A 25497-nucleotide genomic window follows, 5' to 3' on the forward strand; every position below is an offset into this window, starting at 1 on the left:
ATAGGAAGCAACAAATCAATGTTTCTCTCTCACATTGATGTTTCTCTGTCTCTCTCTCAAAATCAACAAAAACATATCCTCTGATAAGGATTAAAAAAAGAAAAGAGGCCATTTAAGAGGCTGTTGGTGATCAATGATTCTATCCCTCTTCCTTCCTCTCTGTAAAAAATCAATAAAATATATTAAAAAAAAAATAAAAATAAAAAAAAATAAAAGGACACTTGTTTCCCAGCAAGTTCCAGGGACATGAGACTTTATTGGTCTGAACTCCAACACTTCAAATCTGAACCTCACCATCTAAAAGAGCAACTCTCTCCTTTATTCTTTTTAAAAAAGTTTTTTGTTAATCCTCATCCGAATATATTTTTTCCATTGATTTTTAGAGAGAGTGAGAGGAAGGGAAGGTAGCAATCTTTCCAGTCACTTAAGCCAGAAGCCTGGATGTCATCCTCGAATTTTCCTTTTACATGAACCTCAATACTAAGTCATGTTGATTCAACAGCTGTCCTTTCTTTTTCCTCAATGCCACAGCTTCACACTGACCCATTCATTTCTCACCAAGATCCTTGCAACAGGCTTCCCGGAAGAGGTGACGGTTAGGCCTAGTCTTGAAAGACAAATAGAAGTCAGTCAAGCAGCACTTTGTTTGCAGAACTGTTCCCTCCTGATGACTCACTGGGCCCATGGTGGCCCATGAGAAGGGAGAGGGAGGCAGGACACAGAACAGGAAGAGCGTTATAAGCCATGTTAAAGGGTATTTAGATTTTATCCTGAAGGCAATGGGAACCCACTCGAAGGTTTTCAGCATGAAGTGAAATGATCAGATCTGTACCTTAGAAAGACCACAAAAGCTTTTGGGAGCATAAAGAGAATGGTTTGGGGGGCAAGACAGAAAGAAAAGAGGCCAGCCTTGGTTGGGTGGCTCAGCTGGTTGGAGCATTATCCATACATCAAAAGGTTATGGGTTCGATTCCTAGTCAGAGCACATACATACCTCAGTTTCGGGTTCGATCCCTCTTGGGCGTGTATAGGAAGCAACAAATCAATGTTTCTCTCTCACATTGATGTTTCTCTGTCTCTCTCTCAAAATCAACAAAAACATATCCTCTGATAAGGATTAAAAAAAGAAAAGAGGCCATTTAAGAGGCTGTTGGTGATCAATGATTAGAGTAGGAACTGAGAGGATGGGAATACACTTGAAAGATGAAAAGGTATAGTGTACACTGCCATTTTTCATCTTCCCTTCTTTTTCAACCTGGAGTATATCTAGTCATACTTTGAGCACATTTAGTGCAATGGATACCCCTCTGTTCACTATACTTACCAAGCACGGGATGGGGGTTGGTGAGGAAAAATGGTGTGGTGCTGGTGAGGACTTCAGCAGTGGCCAGCCTGGACTCCGTGGGAAGATGATCTCCACAAGATGAGACGACCAACTGAACCCACTGCTTCAGTTTGGGGGCCACAGAGTCCCTGGTCTGAAAGCACAACATTTAGAGCAGTTCAGAAGATGCAGTCATGAAAAGAGGGATGCGCTACATACACCAAACCGGATCTGCAAATTAGCTCTTGCCACAGTGGGAGGAAGGGTTTTTCAGTTGTTTTTCTATCTCAACTAGGAAGAAATAAGCAAGCCCAGGGAAGAACATCTGGCTTGTCGTTCAGTAATACAGAGTCACTATAACTGGCAAGCAAGTTTCTTGAGTCTTTTCTGATGCACATCAGGTTATCAGAAAACTGGTGTATTTGACAGCTTCAGTAAAGACAAAACTTTTTGGGGAAAGACTGTGGCAACAAAAGTACTTATTGTTCCCAATAACCAGATGCTTCTATCTTTAATAAAAGAACTCCAGATTTGGCCGAGCATATAGGGACCCAGCTAAAGACACATTTCCCAGACTTCCTTGAATTTGGGAGCAACATGTAATCAAGTTCTGACTAATGGGATGTCATTGGAAGTGGTATCTGTGCACTTTTCAGGTCAAACCTTAGGAAATAGGAGTGACCTTCATTTCCTGCGTTTTGCTTCCTGCTAGCTGAGTAAGGACAAGGTGATGGGAGCTGGAGCAACCCTCTGGGACCATGCTGAGGACAGCAAACATCAAGGCTAACAGCTGGGGATCCAAACACAATCAAGCCACCCTATCTGCTTTGACTGCTTTGACCTGGCTTAAGCCACTGTATTTATGAGTTTCTGTTACATTTGAAGCGGTTATCCTAACTAACATTATTATTTAAACAAAGCCCTATTTTTTAATAGTAACAGTTTTGCAATATAATTTACCCATTTAAAGTACTATGCAATTCAGTGTTTTTTAGTATATTTACACATATGTGTAACCATCATCACAATCAATTTGAGAATATTTTCATCACCAAAAAGAGAAACTTTTACATTCTTTACTTATTCTCCATCCTGTCACCTGCTCCTTCCCCCAGCCCTAAGCAAGTCATCTACTGTCTCTATGGATCTGCCATTTCTGGACATTTCATATAAATTGAATCATACAATATGTGGTCTTTTGTGACTGGCTTTTTTCACTTAACATGTTTTTTTTGTTTTGTTTTGTTGTTGGTTTTTTTAGTGTTTTTTTGGGTTCATTCATGCAATAGGATGTATTTTTATGGCTGAATAATTTCCATTGTATAGACATACCATATTTCATTTACCCAATCAGCAGTTGATGGACATTCAGGTTGTTTCTATATTTTAAATTCTTGTTCTTTTACTTTTTCTAAAAAGAGGTTAATGTTGCAAATGTACTTTACTTCCCCTGTCAATGAAACTTCTTTAAATTTTCAAAATGAGATGACTGGCTCTTCGGGCGATCATAGAACTAAACTGATGAGCACCTTAGACCTCAAGGAAGATTCTGACTCCCAAGGCACAAAGAAACTCAGGTTTCCCCAGGAACTTTTCTTTTTCTTTTTTTTTTTAAATATATTTTATTGATTTTTTACAGAGAGGAAGGGAGAGAGATAGAGAGTTAGAAACATGCATCAGCTGCCTCCTGCACATCTCCCACTGGGGATGTGCCCGCAACCCAGGTACATGCCCTTGAACGGAATCAAACCTGGGACCTTTCAGTCCGCACTGCACATCTCCCACTGGGGATGTGCCCGCAACCCAGGTACATGCCCTTGAACGGAATCAAACCTGGGACCTTTCAGTCCGCAGGCCGACGCTCTATCCACTGAGCCAAACCGGTTTTGGCCCAGGAACTTTTCTTATGCATTTCTCAGCAGTTCTGTTAATTTTTCTCTCCCTGGAAAACTCCCAATTTTTATAAAATATCAGTTTATTCAAGTACCAAGCAGTGTTGTTAAGATTCATGTGACAAATGCTTAAAAAGGGCTTTAGATGAGAGTGATATCTTTTGGCTGCCCTATAACCACTTTCTTAGAACTTGTTTTTTTCCCTCTGGGCTGTAATTTTTTTAGCAAATCCTTTCCCTTCCTACAAACATCCCCCTACCCACAACACACACAATTGACTTTTTTTGCTTTTTGTATGCTAATGACCAGCTGGCTTTGGACCCCTGGCCTGCCTTTGAATAACAGACCAAAGGAAACCACTATCTACTTAATTCTCACCCTCTGGTTTTCTCTCTCAGCCCCAGGTTCGCTGAATTTAACAATCTCCTCTGTGAAGTCTTCCTCAGCTCCCAAACACTCCCTCCCTCCTCTGCATTCCCACAGTCTCCTTCCAACCAGAGCATTTGATGTCATGATTGAACACTCCTTTCTCTCATTAGACTGTCCCTCCTGTCTCTATTCATCTTTGTGTCTCCAGGACCCCTTTCAGCGCTGCGTTATTGTAAGGCATCTGAATCCGCAATGTCATGCTGATACTAGCACAGTGTGGTGATGTGTGACCAAGATCCTCAGGTAATTTCACGGTGGTACTGACTGCCTTCTACATATAATAATTCTGTGATGTGGCATCTTTCTCATCTACCCCTCAGTGTGCATGCATTTGTCTTAAGGCTTCTTCCCAGGAAGGTCTGTTGATTACTGTAGTTCCACCTTATCCCCACAGGACATGTGACACAGGTGGGGCACACTGGCCTCCATGCACAGCCAGCTGGGCCATGTTCTGGGGGAAGAGTCAAGCCACAGCAATATATTTTCATACTTAGTGACTATCATCTAATCCTAGTGACTTATAATCCTTGATTATATTCAGCCCCTCCTTAGTCTAGGTAGAAAAATCAGGAAAAAAGGGGTCTAGGTGTGTATGTGTACATGTGTGTATTGGTGAGGAGGAGGTTGTGCTTTCTCATGGCCTCTAATCAAATGTGCCCTGTATAAGAGAAAAGAAATGTCAAAGGTGGTGTTCAAAATCCTCTACAAGTTATACCCAAAGTGAAAAATCAACATGAACAATATTTCTGTAGAGGTCACACAAGCATGGCAGTGCTTCTGCCTACTGACACCTTCCAGGTAAAAAAGAGCACAAAAATCTAGACCCGGGATCAGGGGCAGAGTTGGCCTTACCTCTTCACTCGTCCGCATGTGGTGGACAATCACTTTGGTGGCAAGCCTCAGAGCTGCACTCTGAATTTCAGACCTAGAAAAAGTAAGCCAAAGACACCCCCCAAATCAAATCAAGCATATTTTATATAGAGACGGTTTTTGCAGATAGTAATCTATGGGGATGTGAAGGCTGGAAATCACCTCGTGGCTATACAAACACCTCCAGAAGTAATTACCTTTTGGTTATTAACATGATACTCTGACATCTTTCTATTGCTTAAGCTTAGAACATACTCCTAAGCTGAGACTGAAAAATATAAGGCCTGAGTCTAGGTTAGGAATATATTCAAATTCTTACATAAGTGACTGATGAGCCACCGAGGAACCCAGGTAGCACAGCAAACATTGGGGGCAAACCTTTCATTGGAAGCAATATCCATGGTCCAGTTCAAGAACTCCTTTGGGGTTAGATGGATACAGTGTTCCGTCTGGTGAAGCCACTCACTGGGGTCCATGCAATGGAGAATTTTCAGTATCTGTGTGGGCCAGATCCATGAAAAACAAAACAAAAACCTCAGGAAAAGGTCTTCAGAAGCTAAATGATAATCACTTACAATAAGGGGGGTGGCCTATCTTTCAGAAAGCTCCCCCTGATTTATTTCCCTCCTAATACCTTGGGAGACGAAGACAGGGGGGAACAGACACACCCGAGGCGCCCTAGTGGTCTGTGATCAGAGTCTAGATGTCCAGATTCCTAAGTCAGTGTCCCTTCCTTTTGATTATACTTTCTAGGTGGCTATCTGCCCCCAGATAGCCACGTCAGCAAAGACGACCCTCTGACACTTTCTGCAGCTAATTGTCAATGCTGTTCCCTACAGCGTTGAGTGGCTTACTCTCAATCTGCCTCTGGTTAGTCTGTCATCAATATTATCATCATCAAACACTTTTCTTAGTGCCCATCTATGCATGGAACCATGCCAAACACCACACAAGAGAGTCTTTGTCCTCCTGATGCTGAATCTCCTTCTGATTGCTCCTGGAGAAGCCAAAGCCAACCCTGCCCTTACGATCTGATCACTCCGGTGGGTTCATCAGAGTGTGGGCGTGGAAGGGGGCAGTCAGTACACCAGAGGCTTTACCTTGCAGAAGCATTCTGGGTGATTTTCCTTCATTGCCAACATCAAGAACGTCTCTCCCATATTCCACAACAAGGGTGGCAGTTCCTTCTCTCCTAATCCAGAGGCTGCTGCTGAAAACCTTTCCAACAGGGCTTCCAGTGTCAGCAGGCGCACGTCAGGGAAAGAAGACTCTAACAGCTGAGAGAAGGAGATGGGAACGTCCCGTGTCTGTTCTCCAGCCTGGACTGCCACTGCCCACATGGCAGCGATGGCTAGTTTGGTGAGGCTCTGGAGGTACTGAGGTAGGCCTGGCACCGTGAAGGTATAGGGGAATCCTGTTATTAGCTCTGATCTTGAGATGATATTTCTGACTTCCTCCCATATGCCAAGATGCTCCAGAACTAAAAAGCAAAAAAACAAAAGTAATCACTTCATTCAAAGTTCCACAAAAGGACTTGGGAAAACACAAGCCTCCGGATACACTAGGTGGGACTATCAGATATCTTTTCTGAGTATATTTCACACATTGCCCACTAAGGTTCAGACTTCTGGTCCAGAAACAATTTCTATTTAGGTAACTCATACTATTTAGGTAACTCATAATTTCCCCCCTGGGGGACAAAAGGCATTCCTATAGGAAGATGTGCTCCTTGCATCCCTCCCCAACATTTAGTCAATATGAACTCAGTAACCTCTTAAATCACCAAGCGTCAAAGTTGAGCTGCTCAGATCCCCTCTACAACACCTCTTCTCAGAGGCTCTTGGTCAAACCCTACAGATATGGAGCTCACATGACAGACTATTCTATTGTTAGTAGGTCTACTGGCCTATTTCTACATTTTGAGGTTCCCAATGAGCCCTTTAGGCATTTGAATACAGTTATTATGTCCCTTCTGTCTTCTCCAGACAAAATACCCCTACTTCCTTCAACTATTAACCATACGATGGGGTTTACCTTCTCTCACTATTCTAACTGCCTTCCTTCCTTTGGACATACTTCACCCCCTCTTAAGGAATGGCCCCACAGAGTGGAACATGATCCTTCGTGTGGCCTGACCAGCTGGACTATTACTTTCTCTGTTCTGACACTAGCCTACGGGAGTTGCATCACACTGTTGACTCATGTGAAGCGTAAAGCCCACTGGAACTACAGCCTTTCTTTTCTTGCTTGGTCTACCAATGATGTGAGTCATCTTTCTTCCACCTTGTACTCAGAGCTTAGACCTAGGCTTCTTTCTTTGTTTTAAACCCAAGTATATCCTGTTAAATTTTATCTGCCTGTTAAGTTTTATGGCCTATCACTCAGATTGCCAAGATCTTTTTGTATTCTCAGTTCTGATAAAAAACACTTAGAGCCTACTATGTGCTTAGAATACTATCCTTGAGGAGTTTATAGTCTGGTGTGAGAAAGAGAAATGAATGACCAGGTAATTCCAATATAATGTTTTAAATAATAATCTGAGTCTTAAAGGGGAAGAATGGATTGGAACCACCAAGCACAGAGCAAAGATTCAAAGGCAAGAAATAGAATGGACCACGTAAGATTCTTCAGACAACACAGTCATAGGGCAAACCTCAAATTGACAAGCATGCCATAAATGCCTCAAATAAGTATTAAGAATGTGGACTGGGCCAGCGGGGAGGACAGACACCTTCGACAAGTGTTCTGGTCAGTCAGCTCCCAGCCAGCCCTGTCCCCCACCCCACTCCAAGCTCTCAATTCACTAACCACCTTTCTGTGGGTCTAGTCATTCCCCAGTTATGAATCCCCCTAACTTTACCATTCTTTCCACAGAATTTTATCTACAAGGACATCAGGATTTCATTAAATGCCTTGTTGAAATTCAGATATCTCATAACTCAGCGAACACTACTGATTTCTAGAAAACTATCATAAACATAATAGAAATGTAAAATATTAAAGTAACAGTTGGAAAAAAGGTGAAATTTTAAACAAATCATATGGGCTTGCAATAATCCTGGAATTAAAATCACAAAATATTCATGTTACACATCAAATTGTTTCAAAAAGAAGTTTGCCCCAAGAGGCAAAGTGAGGGCTCAGGCTCCAGCATGACTGTGCCCCATGGAGACCACTGTCCACCATCTATGGCTGCAGACACACCTTTTCTCTTAACTCAGACTCTGCAGAAGTCCAAGTTCAAGAAGGAGGGCAGGCATCTTTACAAAGCAGCAGGGAAACCCCAGGGAGTTGGGGTCCTCAACCTCTGTGGCCTCGTCTCTACTTTCAATTCCTAAAAACCTTATCCCATTACAAGTTACTAACAAGAAGACCACACTACCATGGTCTGGTTTCCAGATACCAATTCCCTATCCTTCTTACTCACTGCTGCCTGAGGACAAGACTACATTAAAAAGGGGTATCATTTGTTTGGAAAGGAGTCAAAATCATGGCTGCGAGATCTGCTCTTTAAAACGTAATTAAAAACAGAAAGAAAGGTCTAGGCCTGTGGTCGGCAAACCGCGGCTCGCGAGCCACATGCAGCTCTTTGGCCCCTTGAGTGTGACTCTTCCACAAAATACCACGTGCGGGCGTGCACGTACAGTACGATTGAAACTTCGTGGCATATGCGCAGAAGTCGGTATTTTGTGGAAGAGCCGGTATTTAGACTCTAGGGCCATTGAGAATAATTTTCAGAGGAACCTGTTAGCTGAAAGAGAGATATTCTAGGCAGAGTGAATAGTCTGTGGGACTCAAGAGCTGGGCACCCAGACTCATTAGCTTCCTCTAGGACTTTGAGGAAGGATGGATGACATCATCAAGAAGTCAGGGGCTAACGGCACTGTCCCAAAAGAGGGGGACCTGGGGTACATGCTCAGGAAGGGTTCCTTTGAACTTCTTGGCCTATATTGCCCATGGAGTTCAGGATAGTTCCGTAAACATTTATTGTGCATACATTAGGTACTTCAGGAGATAAAGACATTCAGAGCTAAGAAATAAAAATTACCTGCAATTAAAGTGCTTTAAAACTAATGGGAGATAAAGACAACTACAAAAATTGCAAAAACGCTTAGTGACTTAAAATTGTTAGTGAGAAAAGCTGACGTGTTGAGTATGTACCATGAACTATAGAATATTATATTCTCATTATTCAATGCTATGAACAATTACGCTTATTGAATACTATTCTAAGTACTTCAACATGCATCAACTCATGTAATGAAGTAGGCACTATCATTATTCCCATTTTACAGATTAGGAAACAGATAAGTTACTTGCCCAAGGTCACACAGAAATGGTAGTTTAAAAAACCCAAAAGAGCCCTCACCGGTTTGGCTCAGTGGATAGAGCGTCGGCCTGCGGACTGAAGGGTCCCAGGTTCGATTCTGGTCAAGGGCATGTACCTTGGTTGCGGGCACATCCCTAGTGGGGGGTGTGCAGGAGGCAGCTGATTGATGTTTCTCTCTCTCTCATCGATGTTTCTAACTCTCTATCCCTCTCCCTTCCTCTCTGTAAAAAAATCAATAAAAAACAAAACCCAAAATAATGACAAAAATGAATGCAATGGGCACTTATCTTCTATTTTAAGAAGTTAAAAAAGGGTTTTCAGGAGGGAACACAATTTAAGAAGGGCCCTGAAGGCTGCCCAGAGGTGCCTGACTGGGAGAGCAAAGGGCAAATGTTTAGGGGGACTTAGGGGGGGAGTAGACAAAGAAAGAGTTGCTAATAGGTTCTCTGGATTAAATGTGTCAACAGAGGAGCAGCAGGAAATGACCCATAAGCCAGGAAATTATCAAATGACATTCACTGAGGCACTTTCTCCAAAATGCCGCTTAGAAAAAATATTCTCTGTTGTGCGGCAAGACCCAAAGAGGTGTCTAAAAGCAGAGTTTCTTAAAAGCATCTGAATCACCGGGAGGGCTTGTTAAATTCCAGTCTGCTGCTGAACCTCAACCCCAAAGTTTTTGATTTAGGTGGTTTGGGGCAGGGGCTGAGAATCTGCATTTCCAACAAGCTCACAGGTGATGCTGCTGCTGCTGAGCCACAAGCCACGTTTGAAAACCAATGTCCTCAGGTGATGGTTCTTAGCCAGATGTTATAAAAACTACACATGCCTGGATCCCTCTCTGGCAGATTCTGATTCAGTTGGCTTCCAGGTGGGCACAGACATTTGTAGTCTGAAGAAGCAACAGGTGCCCTGGCTGGTTTGGCTCAGTGGATAGAGCATTGGCCTGCGGACAAAAGGGTCCCGGATTCGATTCCGATCAAGGGCACGTTCCTCGGTTACAGGCTCCTCCCCGGCCTGGGCCCTGGTCGGGACACATGCAGGAGGCAACGGGTCGATGTGTTTCTCTCACATCGATGTTTTCTCTCTGTCTTTCCCTCTCTCTTCCACTCTCTCTAAAAATCAATGGGAAAATATCCTCGGGTGAGGATAAAGAAAATAAAAGAAGCAACAGGTAATTCTGCTATGTACCCAGATGAGAATCACACTCCTAAGATCCAACTCTCCCAGGGTTTGTAGGGTTTATGTGTGGGTAGGTAGGGCTGCAGTTCCAAGTAGAGCATAGCTCATTCTAGCCTAGTACCTCACCATAATGAAGAACTAGAGAATTCACCACACCCCATTTTCTCTTACAAGAAACACACTAAACCCCTGACCAGGTAGTTCAGTTGGTTAGAGCATCATCCCAATATGCCAAGATTGTGGGTTCGATCCCTGGTCAGGGCACATATGCATGATATGTGGAACAACAAATCAGTGTTTCTCTCTCTTACTCTCTCTGTTCCTCTCTCTCTCTCTCTCTAAAATCAATTTAAAAATAAATAAAATAAAAACACCAAACGAGAGGAAGTCACCAAGAATTCAAAAGAATGAATAGGTGCCCCTGGCAGGCAGGCCTTCAATGTGGCTCTCTATGCACAGGTTCCAGCAGTGAATCAGAAAGACCAGGCTCTGCTCTCAGGAAGTTCCCATTTAAGTGGGGACCACAGAACACCCTCTCCTCAGTGCCCAGAGTGAGGGGTCTCTAGGCGAAACAGGAGGTTGGAGTCAATACTTTAACTTAAGCAGCTGCAGTGACTAACAAGGACATATTGCTTTCCTGTCTAGCATAGTGGTGTCTCAGCCCAGGAAGTACATTAAATTCATCTGGAAAGCTTAGAAAAACACTTATGTCAGGGGACACTTGACCACATCTCTGGAGTGTGCCTGGTTTTAAAGTGACCCAGGTGATTCTGGTGCGCAACTGGGTTTGATTGCCACTGTTTCACCAAAGGGTTTCACCACCAGGATTTCACAACCCGGAGAAGTGCTGTTTTGTGTCCTGCCCTACCAAGTGCTTCAAAGTCTAGACCAACTACTTATTTCTGTTTTATGAGTGCCTGTTGTCTGCAGGGCACAAAAAAACCTCTTTGATGGGGTTCCTCAGTCTGAGGTTTAGCAACTTTCTCCTCTAGAAGAGGATTTTTTCTACTTACAATTTCAATTTTGATTGGTTTGGGTTTCTTTCTATCTTTCTTGGGAAGCCAAGTGTTCCAATGAAAGAATCAAGCCCCTCCTTTGATGGTGCCATCTTATTTTTCATAAACTAGATTATTTTTGCAAATTCTTATTAATTGGAGTTTTCCCCAGCCCTCCTTGTTTGGAGAGTCTTTAGATTTTCCCATCAGTGCGGTCATTTTAGTCACCCAAGTATGTGTGACTGATTCGGAACATCCAATTTGATTTCATCTCTTAAATTAACATCTTCTTTAGAGCAAGGCTATTTCTAGCCTTCAAACGATTGGCTTGCTGGCTGAATTCACTTGGAAGGACACTACCTCCCGCTCTGCTATGTCCTAGTTATTTCAGTGAAGAAGTAATTCCCCAGTTTGGAATTCAAGGACCAATAAAATGTCAAAATAACGTGGCAGGTTGGAATAAGCTGCCAACTTTTTATTTGGTAAAGTAGGGATGTTAAAAACCTATCTATATTCATTTCATGAAAGAAGGGCTATCCTTCACACCAAAAAATAATAATCCATAGTGTCATCATAAAGAACAATTCTTTAAAGAAATTTGGCTTTAAGAAAAATTCGCTTTCGTGTCATTTTGTTAAAGTTTTATTGAGAAAACGTCACCAGGGACTAGCTTTGGAGAAGCTGAGAAAAGCTTCCTGGGATTGATCTGTTTGCATAGCATGACCACCCACAGCAGAGATCTCCTAGGAAGAAACCGACTTTGCCGAGTGGCTCAGGACAATGTCTGTGTGAAGAAGCACAGTGGCCCAGTCACTTCCCTCTGGTCACCTCAGAGGCGTTGAGTTCTTGGTTCTTTGGTGAGTTGCAGATTTCAGTGTTACATCTACAACCTGAACAGTGATGCTAAATGAACTGGATTTCAAAACCGCCACACCCTCACCAACCAGAATAGGGCGCTAACATCGACCTGGCTGAAAGGGGATTTCAAAGCTGCATATGCCTTGAGCAGGGACAGTGTCCTATTTCACAAATCCTGCTGTATTATTTAGGGAAGTCTGACTCCTCCCCAGGGGGCAGGCCCGAGGGTCATTCATCTTTGATTTTCTAAACTACTCATGTAGGTTTGTTAGAATTTCTTTTCAAAACATCATCATAATCTTAAAAAATGCATGTTAATTTAAACAGCTTTGACAAGGGCATTCTGGAAAAAATGTGGATGATATCATTACCACATAATTATGGATACAGCTGAGTTTCACCAGAAGAGCATTTAATTTAGGTTAATTTAACTCTACATAAGTACTCAGCAAAGAGAGAGATTGGAAAATAACAATTAAAAGAGAGAAGGCAGTTTCACCTGGCCTTCTAATCACTGAGCATATTCCCGAAGCGTGTTTGTGCTGTCACCTGAGACCAGTGGTTCTCAGCTTTAGGGTGCTCACTCACCTCCAGATTTCCTGATTCAGAAGCAGGTCCCACAACAATCACAGGTCTAACAAAATCCCAGATGATGCTGATGTTGCTGATGAAGGGACCACACTTTAAGAACCATTACCTCAGAGCATCTGAGATCAGCATGCTTCTCAGTGTAAACATCTTGCCGTGCTGAACGTGTGTAATTCTAGTGTTTAATGGTACCTGTTTGTGTAGACCATGGCCCCTAATCAAAGACAACCCTTCATCTAGTGCTCGACCAAAGAGCTCCTGAACATTATACGGTCCCTGACCTTCCCTGCTATGTCACCAATGAAGAGAGCCTGATTGTTTTTGTGCGGAACTGGCCAAAATAAAAGGGGCAAGAGGGAATAAGTGTACAGGCCCAAGGTGACAGCACTGTCTTGGCCCCAGCAGAGATGGTTATGGGGGAAGCAAAAGCCGGGTGAACACAACGAAATTGTTCTATTTATAAGCAGCAATCAGTATCCATGAAGGAGGAAGGATCCCCATTAGGACTGAAAAGTCCAACCAAACAGGAAAATATGGTTTACCGCTATGGAATAAGTCACTTACTAGGGATACCGTGTGAACGGCAATATTGATTGCATCACTGAGGTGGTCACTAGCCACTGAGGTATAGAAGAAGGGTGTTTATTCTGCCTGATGTTGCACATGCTGTTCCCTTTGCCTCAACTCAATGAATGAATGAATAAATGAATGGATTTCTCCTTCATATATTATAAAGGCTCTGAATTCTCTGGTACCACTAGGCCAAGAAAACTTTGCAGCTGTAATTGTTCTGAAGTTTCTTTTATCCCCCCTGCCTCTCTCTCCCAGAATCTCTACTCTTCTTTTAAAAGTAGGGGGTGAGAAAATATAAACAGATTTCACTTTTTAATGCCAGCTTGCTCTATTTCAAAGAATTGTAGCTCTGGTCAGAGAGTTCTGTAATCAGATCCAACAAAAGTTCTTATCTGAAACGGTTGATAAACTGGTTCTAAAAATAATCACAGATGATAATTTGTACACTGTGAATGTTAATGGCCTGTTATGCAATTTCTCAGTAAAAAAAAAATTATATTTGGGGAGAAAAAGAAACCATAGGAACTACAACAACAACAAAAAACAACTGATTTAATAAATCTTGGCTTCTCCTTATCGAAGGGAAATTCCATTCTTCTACTTAATCCTCTGCCCCTCCCAATAAACTGTAATCCTGACCCCAAGGGCCCTTCCAGTTACAAACATGTAGAATGACCTGCTGGAAGGAACTGGATTCCAACTCTGTCTTGAGAAGCACCCTGAACTGGCAGTGGTTGTTTATTTCTTGCCTACTTTTGTCTCTAGGTCTCTGAATCCCTTCATGCCCTGCTTACACAGGTGTGAATCCAGACACACACCCCTTTGGAAACATCCCCTTCTTTCCTTACCCCCTGCATATTCTCAAAGGCATGTATTTTTAAGCACAAAATTCCTTACCTGCTGCTGAGCAAGGAGGAAGACTATCTTGTCAACCCATAAAATAAAAACACAGTTCCTTCAGAAAGCTCAGCAGGCACTGTGTGGTTCCAACAGCTTTTACTTCTTGCTTCCACCCACCATCCCATCCTGCCTCTGCCCAGCGCAGGGAGGAAGTCGGGAAATACTTGTAGAGAAACACATGACAACCGAAAGACATGACCATAAAATTACTTCTAAGCATACACAGCTTCTGGTTCTTTGTCAGTGAACTGCTCCTAAGGACAGGATCCGGATATCAGAGATTTCCCCACCATACCTTAGACATTCCTGTTTAGTTTACTTTTTCCCCACTAAGGACCAGGGGCTTCTGTTCCACTCACAGGCAATGAGATACAGTCTGAAACCAACCTGAGAGGAGGGAGATGGCTAGGAAGATTCCTTTAATGAACTGGGGTTTACCTCTGTTATCTCACTGTAGTAAGAGAGAGGCTAGGACTACCTACCTCAGTCCCTTGCCAGCGCTACAGTTTACAGTTCTGGGAGAAACAGACTCTAGGACTGAAGAGGTTGCTGGCACCATCGGACTACAGACCAACACCTGTAGGAACGATGCTGCAAGGTGCAGCTGATAACTGGCAAATCCAACAATCTGGTTGCACTGGGAATGCCATTTAAGGTGAAGTCTGGCCTCAACATGGAGGCAGGAGTTAAGTCAATTCTGCCAGATGAGCAGTGGAAGACGGTGAACCTGAGAGTAAGTGCACCTGACCACGGGACCAGCAAGCTCTGTCTTCGACTCTGGATGTGATGAATATTCATTTCTTTGCTCTTGCTATCAATTTTACCTCCTACTAGCTGGTTGTTGTTTTTTTCAATGTTGGATTTTTTCCTTTCTTAATGGCTTTTCAAGGAGTTTTCACAATGTTTTTCATGTGACCTTCACCCCAATCCTCTGACGGCATTATCTCCTTTTTACAGTGAGGAACCAAGAGGTTTCAAAACAAAGTGATGAACGTAATTTTTGCTTCAGCTCGTGAGGGTTTAATTCCTTTAGGAATTACCCTTCTGCCATAAACAACTAGAAAACTGGACAAAATGTACAAAATTGTTTTTAAACATTAGACATGGGCAGTGCAAGACAGTGATCCCCGACAGAAGGAAACAAACAAGGCAAGCCTTTCAATTGCCCCAGACTACTCCCCACAGTAGAGAAACCTTGTAATCTATGGGACATCAGGGAGAGACCTGAAAGAGTATCGCTTTGTTAATGGAGCTAAATTTGCACTAACTAAAGGCTCCTTTTTAGATTGGGTCCATCATAACAAAGCTTAAAAACAAGTCTTAGAAGATTTCTGATCAGAGTATCTGAAAACATAATATTATATGATAGTACTCCTCAAATTAAGTCACAGGTTTAACACAATACCTATCAAAATCCTAGCTGGTGATTCTTTTTAATTATATTTTTATTGATTTCGGAGAGGAAAAGAGAGGGAGAGATAGAAACATCAATGATGAGAGAGAATCACTGAACAGCTGCCTCCTGCACGCCCCACACTGGGGATCGAGCCTGCAACCTGGCATGTGTCCTGACAGGGACTCCTGGTTCATAGGTTGACACTCAACCACCGAGTCCCGCTGGCCACGCTGGTATTTCTTTTTTTGCAGAAATTGACAAGCTGACCCTAAAATCTGTTTGAAAGTGTAAAGGACCCAGTCATAACAATCTTGTAAAAGAAGAACAAAGTTGTAGGACTCACACATCCTGATTTTAAAAGTTACTACAAAGCAATGATAATTAAGACAGTGTGGTGGTCCTGGCATAAGGAAAGATATATAGATCAATGAAATAGATTTGAGAGTTTAGAATTAAATCCATGTATTTATATGGTCAATTGGTTTTTTGAGCAGGGTGCCAAGCCAATTCAATTGGGAAAGGATAAGTCTTTTCAAATATGGTGCTGGGACAAATGGACAGCCACATGCAAAAGGATGAGAGAGAATCTGTACCTGACACCAATACAAAAGTTAACTCAAAATGAACCAAAACCTAAATATTAAGAGATGTAATTATAAAACTCCTAGGAAGAAAACATGGGTACAAATCTTTGTGACCTTGAATTAGGCAATGGTTTCTTAGATATAATATCAAAAGCACAAGCAACAACAGAAAAAATAAACTAGACTACATCCAAATTAAAAACTTTTTTACAGCAAAGGACATTATCAAGAAAGTAAAAAGACAACCTACAGAATTGGAGAAAATACTGGCAAATTGTATATCTGATAAGGTATTAATATCCAGAATATTTAAGGAACTCTTACAACTCAGGAATAAAAAGACAAATAACCCAATTTAAAAATGGGCAAAGCATCTCAAGTCATTTCTCTAAAGAAGACATACAAATGGCCAATTAGCATCAGAAAAGATACTCAACATTATTAGCCATTAGGGAAATGCAAATCAAAAGCACAGTGAAATACCACTTCACACCCACTAGGATGACTATAATAAAAAAGATGAACAATAATAAGTGATGTTGATGATGTGGAGAAACTTGGAAACCTCATATGTTGCTGGTGGGAATGTAAAATGGTGCAGTCTGTTTGGAAACAGTTTGGCAACTCCTCAAAAAGTTAAACTTAGAGATGGCATATTGCCCAGCAATTCTACTCCTAGGTAAGTACACAAGAGAATTGAAAATATATGCCCCCCTAAAAAAATTAAGTATCAATCTTCATAGCAGCATTATTCATAACAGCAAAAAGTGGAAACAACCCCAATGTCTATGAACTGATGAATGGATAAACAAAATGTGGGATATCTATATAATGGAATATTATTCAGCCATAAAAAAGAATAGACTGTTGATTCATTCTACAACATGGATGAACCCTGAAAACATTATGATAAGAGAAGGAATCCAGACACAAAAGACCACATGATGTATGATTCCATTTATATGAAATGTCTAGAATAAGCTTTCAAAAATAACTTGCTTAACTAATTTAATTGACACGGGCAACTAGTTTCAGATGATCTGTGATGAGGGGGGCTGGAATGGGGCAAGACAGGAACATACAGCAAACCTGAAATTACAGATCTGAGACCCCAGTTGCTCATCTGAACAGTATTTTACCTCTGGGGTGGAGATGTGGGTAAGGGGGTTTTGTGACATCATTTTGTTAAGTTCCAGACACTCAGCCCAACTCACACTATTGTGAGGCCCTTAATTTTGGTCATAGAAATGGGAAGTAGACCAGGAGCCAGAAAAGCTTATTTCACTAACCAGCTGTGTGACCTTGGGCAAGTCACTTAATTGCTATAGTTTCCACGCTACCTATTGATTAAGTGGTCTCTGAACTTTAAAATTCTAAGGATTGTGGGTCTATGTACTCAGCACCAGGCTTGGAATTAATGAGGGATAAACACCACATGAACCTGGCAGTCTATTAACACACCCTGTATTATTCTGACATCCGAGAGGCAGCTAGGAACCATCCGCTTATTTTAGGAGCTCACTGTCCCTGGGAAAGACACTTTTGGCAAAAGCAACAGCTCAGATGATAGTCCCAGTGTTTTGGAGAAAAAAACTAATTTATTGACAACAAAGCCTGTTTTTTTCCCTTGAAATTTCATAGCTGCAGGCCCAGAAATACAAAGTCCCCAGAAGACTCTAAAAATGTGTTCTCAATTCCCTTTTATCTCCCACCCAGAGCTGAGAGAATAGCACCAACTGTGTCATATTAAACACATCTGCATCTAACGCTGATAAAAGTGCATGACCGAGGGAACAGATACGAATTGTTTTCAATTTGTTCAGATGGGATTGGTTAAATTTAACCTAATTAGACCAAATAATCAAAGCAGGTGTTCATAAGTTGCCAATGTTTTCATTCTCTGTAATTGTTTAAATGGCTATATTTCCCAGGAACTTAGGTAAAGGAAGTTAATATCTATAAAAATCATTGACCTTATATTCATTCATGTCACACATATATTATTCATGTTCTAGGCCGTACAAATACAAGGCATTGCTGAATACTTCTCACAGGTTTTACCGCTTAACCATCATCAACATCTACACTGGCCTTTGGGAGGGCTTACATGACCTAACCTCCATTGTATACATACGAGCAGTAATAAATGAGAGTCTGTCTTCTAATCTTACACTGATCTACAAAGCACACTGACTAGGCATGTAGACTATTTAGGAATTCTGATTTCACGCGCACAAGATGGTAACTTTTAAGGCAGTTAGAAGAAAAATATTAACAATAAAAAGTTACATTCCAATTAAAACAAAACGTTTATTGCATTTGGCAAAATGATGAGATCTGAACTATAAATCCCAACTAACAAAGTAACCACAAAATGCAGTCACCAGCAGCCTGGTGATGGGAAGTGTTTCGTGCAGTGGCTGTAGGTCCACTTTCAAAAGGAAACAGAGCAGGTGCTTGCCCAGGAATGGTCAAGTTTTCTCTTTCTAGTAATCTGCTCCAATCCTGGGTACACCTCACATTACTCCAGAGACCCTCAGGATGGGAGACAGAAACGCAGGCAAGAAAGTCACTGTAAAAGCATGTGTTCTAGAACAGTGGTCTGTGGACCACTGGTGGTCCATGAGGTCCAAAAGGTTGGTGACCGCTGTTCTAGAAGCACTTGTAAAGGGGATCCCTCTCTGAGGCCTGGGGGTCCTGCAGGAGGGGCAGAAGCCTGAGAAGTTATGTCAACAAAGAGGATTCTAGGGCACCCCTCCTGAGGTAGTGAGTGGTTTTGACTCTGGGCCCTGATGGGGTTGTGAGGCCACAGTGTAGGTGGCTGGAGAGCTCAGGCTCTGCTATCTTTTTTAATTTGTTACTTGTTTTTATTTTTATTGATTTCAGAGAGGAAGGGGGGAGAGAGAGAGAAACATCAATCGGCTGCTTCCTGCACACCCGCTACTGGGGATCAAACCCGCAACTGGGGCATGTGCCCTGACGGGGAATCCAACCATGACCTCCTAGTTCATAGGTCAATGCTCAACTACTGAGCCACACTAACTGGGATCAAGCTCTGCTATCTTACCACACATGTAACATTAGGCAGTTTTCTCTGTGCCTCAGTTTCCTCATGTCTAAAATGAAGGACCATGCCTGGTTGGGTGGCTCAGTTGGTTAGAGCATCATCCCATACACCAAAAGATTGCAGGTTCCATCCCTGATGGGGAGAAGTACAGGAGGCAACCAATTGATGGTTGGTTTGGCTCTAAAGTCAATAAACATAATATCCCTGGAGGATTAAAAAAATAAAAAATAAAATAAAATGAAGGACCACTAGTACCTCCTTCATGAATGCATGCAAAATGCTTGCATAGTGCTTGGCATAGAGTTAAGTGCTCAATAAATATTGGTCATTATTATGATCTCTACAAGAAGATGACATATATTTTTAATTTTTTAATTTATTGATCTTTAAAAAGAGAGAGGAAGGGCGAGAAAGAACCATCGATTTGTTGTTCCACTTATTCATGCATTCATTGGTTGCTTTTTGTATGTGCCCTGACTAGGGATGAACCCCACAACCTTGGTGTATCAGGACAATTCTCTAATCAACTGAGCTACCCAGCCAGGGACTATGAGAAAGATGATATTGAAAATGTTTCCTGAAAATGAGAATATGACGGGCATTCAATAGACATTTCAGAGAAATAGCCTTTTGAGATAACTTATGTGATGTGGAACAGGATGGACAAATCCTTCTCCACCTAAACCATTTCTAAGAAATTATGTCGATTCTTTACCTCTTTGGGACTAACTAATCCTCTTCAAGATCTGTACTGCAATACATGATACATATATAGTTATAAAAGAAAGAACCAGGTTGCATAAAATTAGTAAAATAGAGACTAAGAAAGCAAAACCCCTCACAAACACACCAGGAGAACTTCAACTGAAAGTTAGAAAGTGCAAATAGGTAAGAGGCTTGTTTAAATACTTGGTAAAAGAAAATGTTCAATTCAATTGATGTGAAAAACACAAATTTAAGGGGTGTGGACATAAAAGAGAAATAGAAAGTCCATCTCTCAGAATAAGAGGATAAATATTTAGTCAAGACTCAGATAGAATTTCAGTAAATAGATATTTCACTGGAAAATTTCCAACCCGAGAGCAAATAATTTGAGATGGGTTTAAACTGAGAATGAAAGCTCTCGATTCCACGTCCCTGCCCGGGCCTGCAACAGCCTCCGAGACCTGTGGCAGCAAGGCTTTTTCTTCCTCAGCCCCCCCAGCTCCAACCGGAGACTATAATTTTCTTTCCAGCAGGAAACTGATATATTCTAATGATGACAGCTGGATTCAGAAGAGGAAAAAGAATACAGGGGACAGAGAGTCCTCGTGGGTTTAAATCACTTTACAACTCAAAACAAACCCCCCAGATTTGGAATTTTTAAAACCTAGTTAATGGCTGAGAAAACCTCAAATGATTGGGAAGTACTAAGATAAAAGTTTGAATTACACAAAACACATCATTATCTTAAGCTTTTCTAATCATCTTCTCTACCTTTCCCCTTCACTGTTTTTCTCATTGTTTATGCCCCCGGCCCTTCAATGTGGTTCTAAGATCCGTTAGTGGTAGGAATAGCCTTCCAAGGTCACTTACAAAATAATATTTGAGAGGATCTGTGTTTCCTCCATCCAAAAAAGTTTTCCTGAAAGTGATATTACTTTATTTCTTTGGGAATAATTAATCTCCTTCATATTTAGATACATTTACTGTTGAAATACATGTACACACAGAACAGAATTATACTGCGTAAAATTAGTACAATGAGAAATCAGAGGAATGAACCTCCCTATAAACACACCATTATAAAACAACTACTTTTAGCAATATGTTGCCTTTAACTTTAGTCTGGTCCTCCACTCCTCACCCCCTACCTCCCAAACTCCCAATACCGATGACCATAATGCCTGCACATATCTCTTTGACATTCCGAGAAAGAATTTTCTGTTACATTCTTTTTTAGTGACAAGAGGAACTGAGCTTCCTAAGGTTGCTAAGAATCCTATGAGGATGCAAGCATAGAGAGAAATGTCACCTCTTCTATGAAGCCCTTACTGTCCTCCCCAGTAGAAATGACCATTCATTCTTTAGTGTCTCAAATGTATTCAGTACACATTTCCTTTCTGTAATCCCTTATTGCAACTACTTATAAGCCCAAGACATATTCATGTGTATCTCCAGATGTAGGTGCTCAACATGTCTGATGCTAGTTGTCACGTCTTAAAGAAAATAAATGAACAACAACAACAAAATGATCCTTTTCTAAATCAAAGGGGCAGGAGCAGACGGAATCAACTGGATGCCTGACATTCTCTGCCCGGGATGCTCTGCCTCAGTGTCTTCCTGAGAAAGCAGGCATTTCTTCTTTCCTGAAAATGTTTAAGAATAGGAGGAGAGCCCAGCCGATGTGGCTCAGTGGTTGAGCATTGTTCCATGAACCTAGAGGTCGCCCGTTCGATTCCGGTCAGCACAAATGCTTGGGTTTTGGGCTCATTCCCAGTAGGGCGCATGCAGGAGGCAGCCAATTGATGTTTCTATCTTTCTATCCCGCTCCCTTCCACTCTCTAAAAATCAATAAAAAAGTATTTTAAAAAAAGAATAGGAGGAAAACAGTGAATGTGAGGGGTAGAGCACAATTCTGCTAGGCTGCAGGGGATTAGATTAGATGCATGGTCATGATAATGATGAAAATAATATTAACGGTAGCTAATATTAACTGAGCACTTATTCTGATGATGCAAAGCACATTCATTTTTGCAAAAATCCTCACTGAAGGATATCTTTTCCATTGATTTTTAGAGAGAGTGGAAGGGATGGAGGGTGTGGGAGAGAGAGGGGGAGAGGGGGAGAGAGAAACATTGATGTCAGAGAGACACATCAATTGGTTGCCTCCCACACTCGCCCCAGCGGTATCAAGCCTGCAATCCAGGTATGTGCCCTTGACCAGGAATGAAGCTTGTAACACTTTGGTGTGTGGGCCAATGCTTTAACCACTGAGCAACACCGGCCAGGGCTGCAAAGCACATTCTTTGGCTTACAAGGTAAACTATAATGCTATGACATTATTCTGAAATCATGTTGAAATCTACACATCTAAGTAAGTGATCACCTTGGTTGGTAATATACTTAACTATTGTTCAAATGGCCTTTGAAAACAATTTATGAAACACACGAGAATAGTTTTCATTATTTTAAGCTCACAAGTTTATTTTTACCTAAACAGTGCTATCCCTCTTAATCACCATTGTATTTGACATTTGGTTAGTCCTAAAAATCTAATTCATCCTCAAAGGAGGACAATTTGTTCTACTGTTTTGTGGATGTATTATATGAATACATGCATTCATAGAGATAGACATAGATACATACACATACATCCTGTGGTTTATGAGGGTAATTCCCAAAGGACCAGACAAAAGCAGTACTTGTCCAACAGGAATATAATATGAGGCATATATGTCATTTTGATTTTCTAGTAGCCACATTTTTAAAAGCAGAAAGAAACAAGTGAAATTAATTTTAATAATACATTTGATTTAATCCAATATATAAAAAAATATCATTCTGACTCATAATCAGTGAAAAACCAATGAGAAATTTAACACTTTTTTTTCATACTGGGTCTTTGAAATTTGGTGTTTAATTTTATTCTTATAGAACATCTCAATTTGGATCAGCCACATCCCAAATTGTGCTCAGGAGCCACATGTGGCCAGTGTCTGCCATATTGGACAGTGCAGGATAAAGTATTTAGAGCTATGGTGTCATACTAGGATAAGAGTTTGGAGGAAAGGAAGATTCAAAATGGCCCAAGTCATCTTTATGGAGGAGCTAAAGGACAGGCACTTACAGAAGAGAGAGGGTATTTTACAACATTCAAGGGTTAATCCTTCTAGACAAGAAAGAATGGTACTACGTCAAGAAAAACTTAGTTCAAATAAACTAATAACTACAGTCAACAACACAACTCTGATAGGATCCCACTGATTGGACTTGTGAATAATAAGCAACTCTTTCATGGCCAAGGCCCTTTAGACACTAAGCAGAGAAGTATTATAAAGCTACATGGAATCTGGAATTGAAATACAAAAATGTTGGAAACCCAAAACAACTTACATCTGGTAACATCTGGTTTATAATCTCTGGACCCCAGTTAGCTCAAGAGTAAAATAAAGTGGACACAACCCTGAGGTGTCTTATAGCGAGGGTGACCTAGAATTTATTGCGCAAACCTGGACACTTTCAAGAGTAAAAGGGGGCACTGTTAATAATTACGCTGGGACGAGAGGCATAAAGGAGGACTTTTTTACAGCCATAAAACTATATGATCCCATTCTACCAAACGGACACAACAGCTACCCCTGTGCAGGGATGTGGAGCTGATGAAAGTCCAGGCATGTTCTTATTACCTCTGCATGGCCAGGGGGGCTTTGTGGGCTAATATGCATTGATCCGGGTGAGGCGGTTTCGCACCTCCCCCTCAAAGCATTTTAACTTGGTTTGAATTTGGGAGCGGGGTTCCATCTGGACAGAGCTGGACTCTGACAGCCTGAATATATTTACTGAAGACAACAAATCATTGACAGACTAAATTTAACAGAGGAAAGGCCTGGCCTGCTTGTACTCAGAGTCTGACTCTGTAATTGTAGCCTCCTTCAGACAGGCCTAATCAATTAGAAGAGGCTGATTTTAACCAGTTGCAGGCTCATTACCCTGCATTCCAGTTTGTGTTGACGAAAATCAGTTTCAGTCTGTGGCCTGGAACTCATGTACAGCACTTCCTGCGGCCTCTTATATAAACATTTCAAAAAAAATTTTATTTGGAGTTGCCCTTCTCCCTTTTAAGAAAACCACTTTGTGAATCATGATTAAAATAGAACAATTGTATGTGGATCTGGGACCCATACCAGGAAACATATATGACCCAGGAACACGTATAAAGTCAGAGCTTGAGGTAGCGAGGGGTGGATTTGAGACAGTCTCAAATATCCAGGCTCCAACATTAAATGAGTCCAGCTCAGTTATCTCCACAAAGGGAACAGAAAGAACTCTTATTGAAAATGATGACCTTTCATCATGGGGGAAGAGTACCTGAGAACTCTCCACTATTTTTTCAACTTCTTTGTGAGCCTTAAATTATTTTAAAATAAAAGGTTTAAAAGGGAGTGTTGCGACGATTCAATGTTTTACAAGTGTAAAAAATATATATATTCTTACTCGTCAGAGTTGACTTATAGAAATGATAACCTTTCAAAGGAAATGCATGAAATAAGAAAAAGTCAAGGTCTTAGAAACACAGAAGGTATCTGAGTAGATTCCACACTCTTCCCTGAAAGACCAAATAGAAAGTAAACAGCAAACTTCCAACTAAACAAGGACACGTTTCCTTGAGAAGCTTCTATGAGGGAACCATATGACACTATGTTTAATTTCGATGTGTGGTTTAGTCTTAACAAAAGTAGAAGGTAGGGGAGTGTGTGGAAGAGTCACTCAAAACCCCACCTACATTTCAAAGACCTGTAACCATTCCAAAATATGATATAACTATGAATCATACCTGGCTGGTTGCCTTTTGTGGGTTTGTCAAGGCAGCGAGTCAACAGGAAGAGGATATCAATATACACAGCTCTGGTCACCAAACATGGATTTTGCCTAGAAAGGTAAAGAATAGAAAATAAATTGATATTTTCTCTCCCTGAGGCGTAGGTCACAGAAAAGAGAAAAAATGGTATTTTTCTACCAGGCATGTCATGAGGCTTAGGGAGTTACAGCAAATGTTAAAAAAGAACAGATAATCACCAATGGTGAGAACACATCAGTAAGTCAAGTGGGAAAAAGAAATCCTAAAGCATGTGGTGGAGGTCGAGCCTAGGCGTGTATAAAACAGGTAACACTTTACGCTCTGGCTACAAGTAAAATAAACCGAAAACAAACAAAAACCAATGCTGTCTCCCAGTTATCTGAAAACAAGATGTGGTGGTGGGGAGGACCATATTCTATTATTTTCTTCTTAATGAACAAATCTAGGGGGAAAACCATTGGTTATGAAGATCACTGGTGTAGCATTTTGGAGAAGAAAAATTGCACTCACATATGACAAACCATATCTATGGACTTAAAGTAACCAGCTGAAAAACAAACACATGAAAGCATTAACAAACACCGGAGCAGACATTCCTAATACATGGAATATTTTCTTCTCTCAATAAATGGAGCAGTTCATTGTACAATACGACCCACAGGCTGGAACAAGTGAGTGGACTCGGATGTAGGGATCTAGATACAAAAGGAAGAATGGAGTCTTTCTTTTGAGAACAGCACTGCCCTGGCCAGGTAGCTCAGTTGGTTAGAGCATTGTCCCGGTTGTGGGTTCAATCCCTGGTCAGGGCACATACAAGAATCAATCAATGAATCCATAAATAAATGGAACAACAAATCAATGTTTCTCTGTAAAAATAATCAACCAATTAAAAAAAAAGAAAAGATCGGCACTGAAGGTCCCTGGCTCTGAGCCTCAGTTCATCCTGACCAGG

At 41.3% G+C, this 25497-nt stretch overlaps 1 protein-coding gene across 3 annotated transcripts in view; it reads right to left on the bottom strand.

Annotated features, from left to right (window-relative positions):
- Positions 1-25497, bottom strand: part of THADA (thyroid adenoma associated) — a 296168-nt gene that overhangs the window by 48641 nt on the left and 222030 nt on the right. For all 3 annotated transcript variants that reach the window (XM_014538458.1, XM_005864760.2, XM_014538457.1), the window contains exons 31-35: positions 24522-24616; positions 5616-5995; positions 4894-5012; positions 4498-4570; positions 1325-1478 (exon numbers count right to left, since the gene is read on the bottom strand). In XM_014538458.1, the coding sequence (XP_014393944.1) occupies positions 1325-1478; positions 4498-4570; positions 4894-5012; positions 5616-5995; positions 24522-24616 (821 nt within the window). The remainder of the gene's footprint in view (positions 1-1324; positions 1479-4497; positions 4571-4893; positions 5013-5615; positions 5996-24521; positions 24617-25497) is intronic.

The sequence above is a fragment of the Myotis brandtii genome, unplaced genomic scaffold, assembly GCF_000412655.1.
Source record: "Myotis brandtii unplaced genomic scaffold, ASM41265v1 scaffold191, whole genome shotgun sequence".
Taxonomy (NCBI): Eukaryota; Metazoa; Chordata; class Mammalia; order Chiroptera; family Vespertilionidae; genus Myotis; species Myotis brandtii.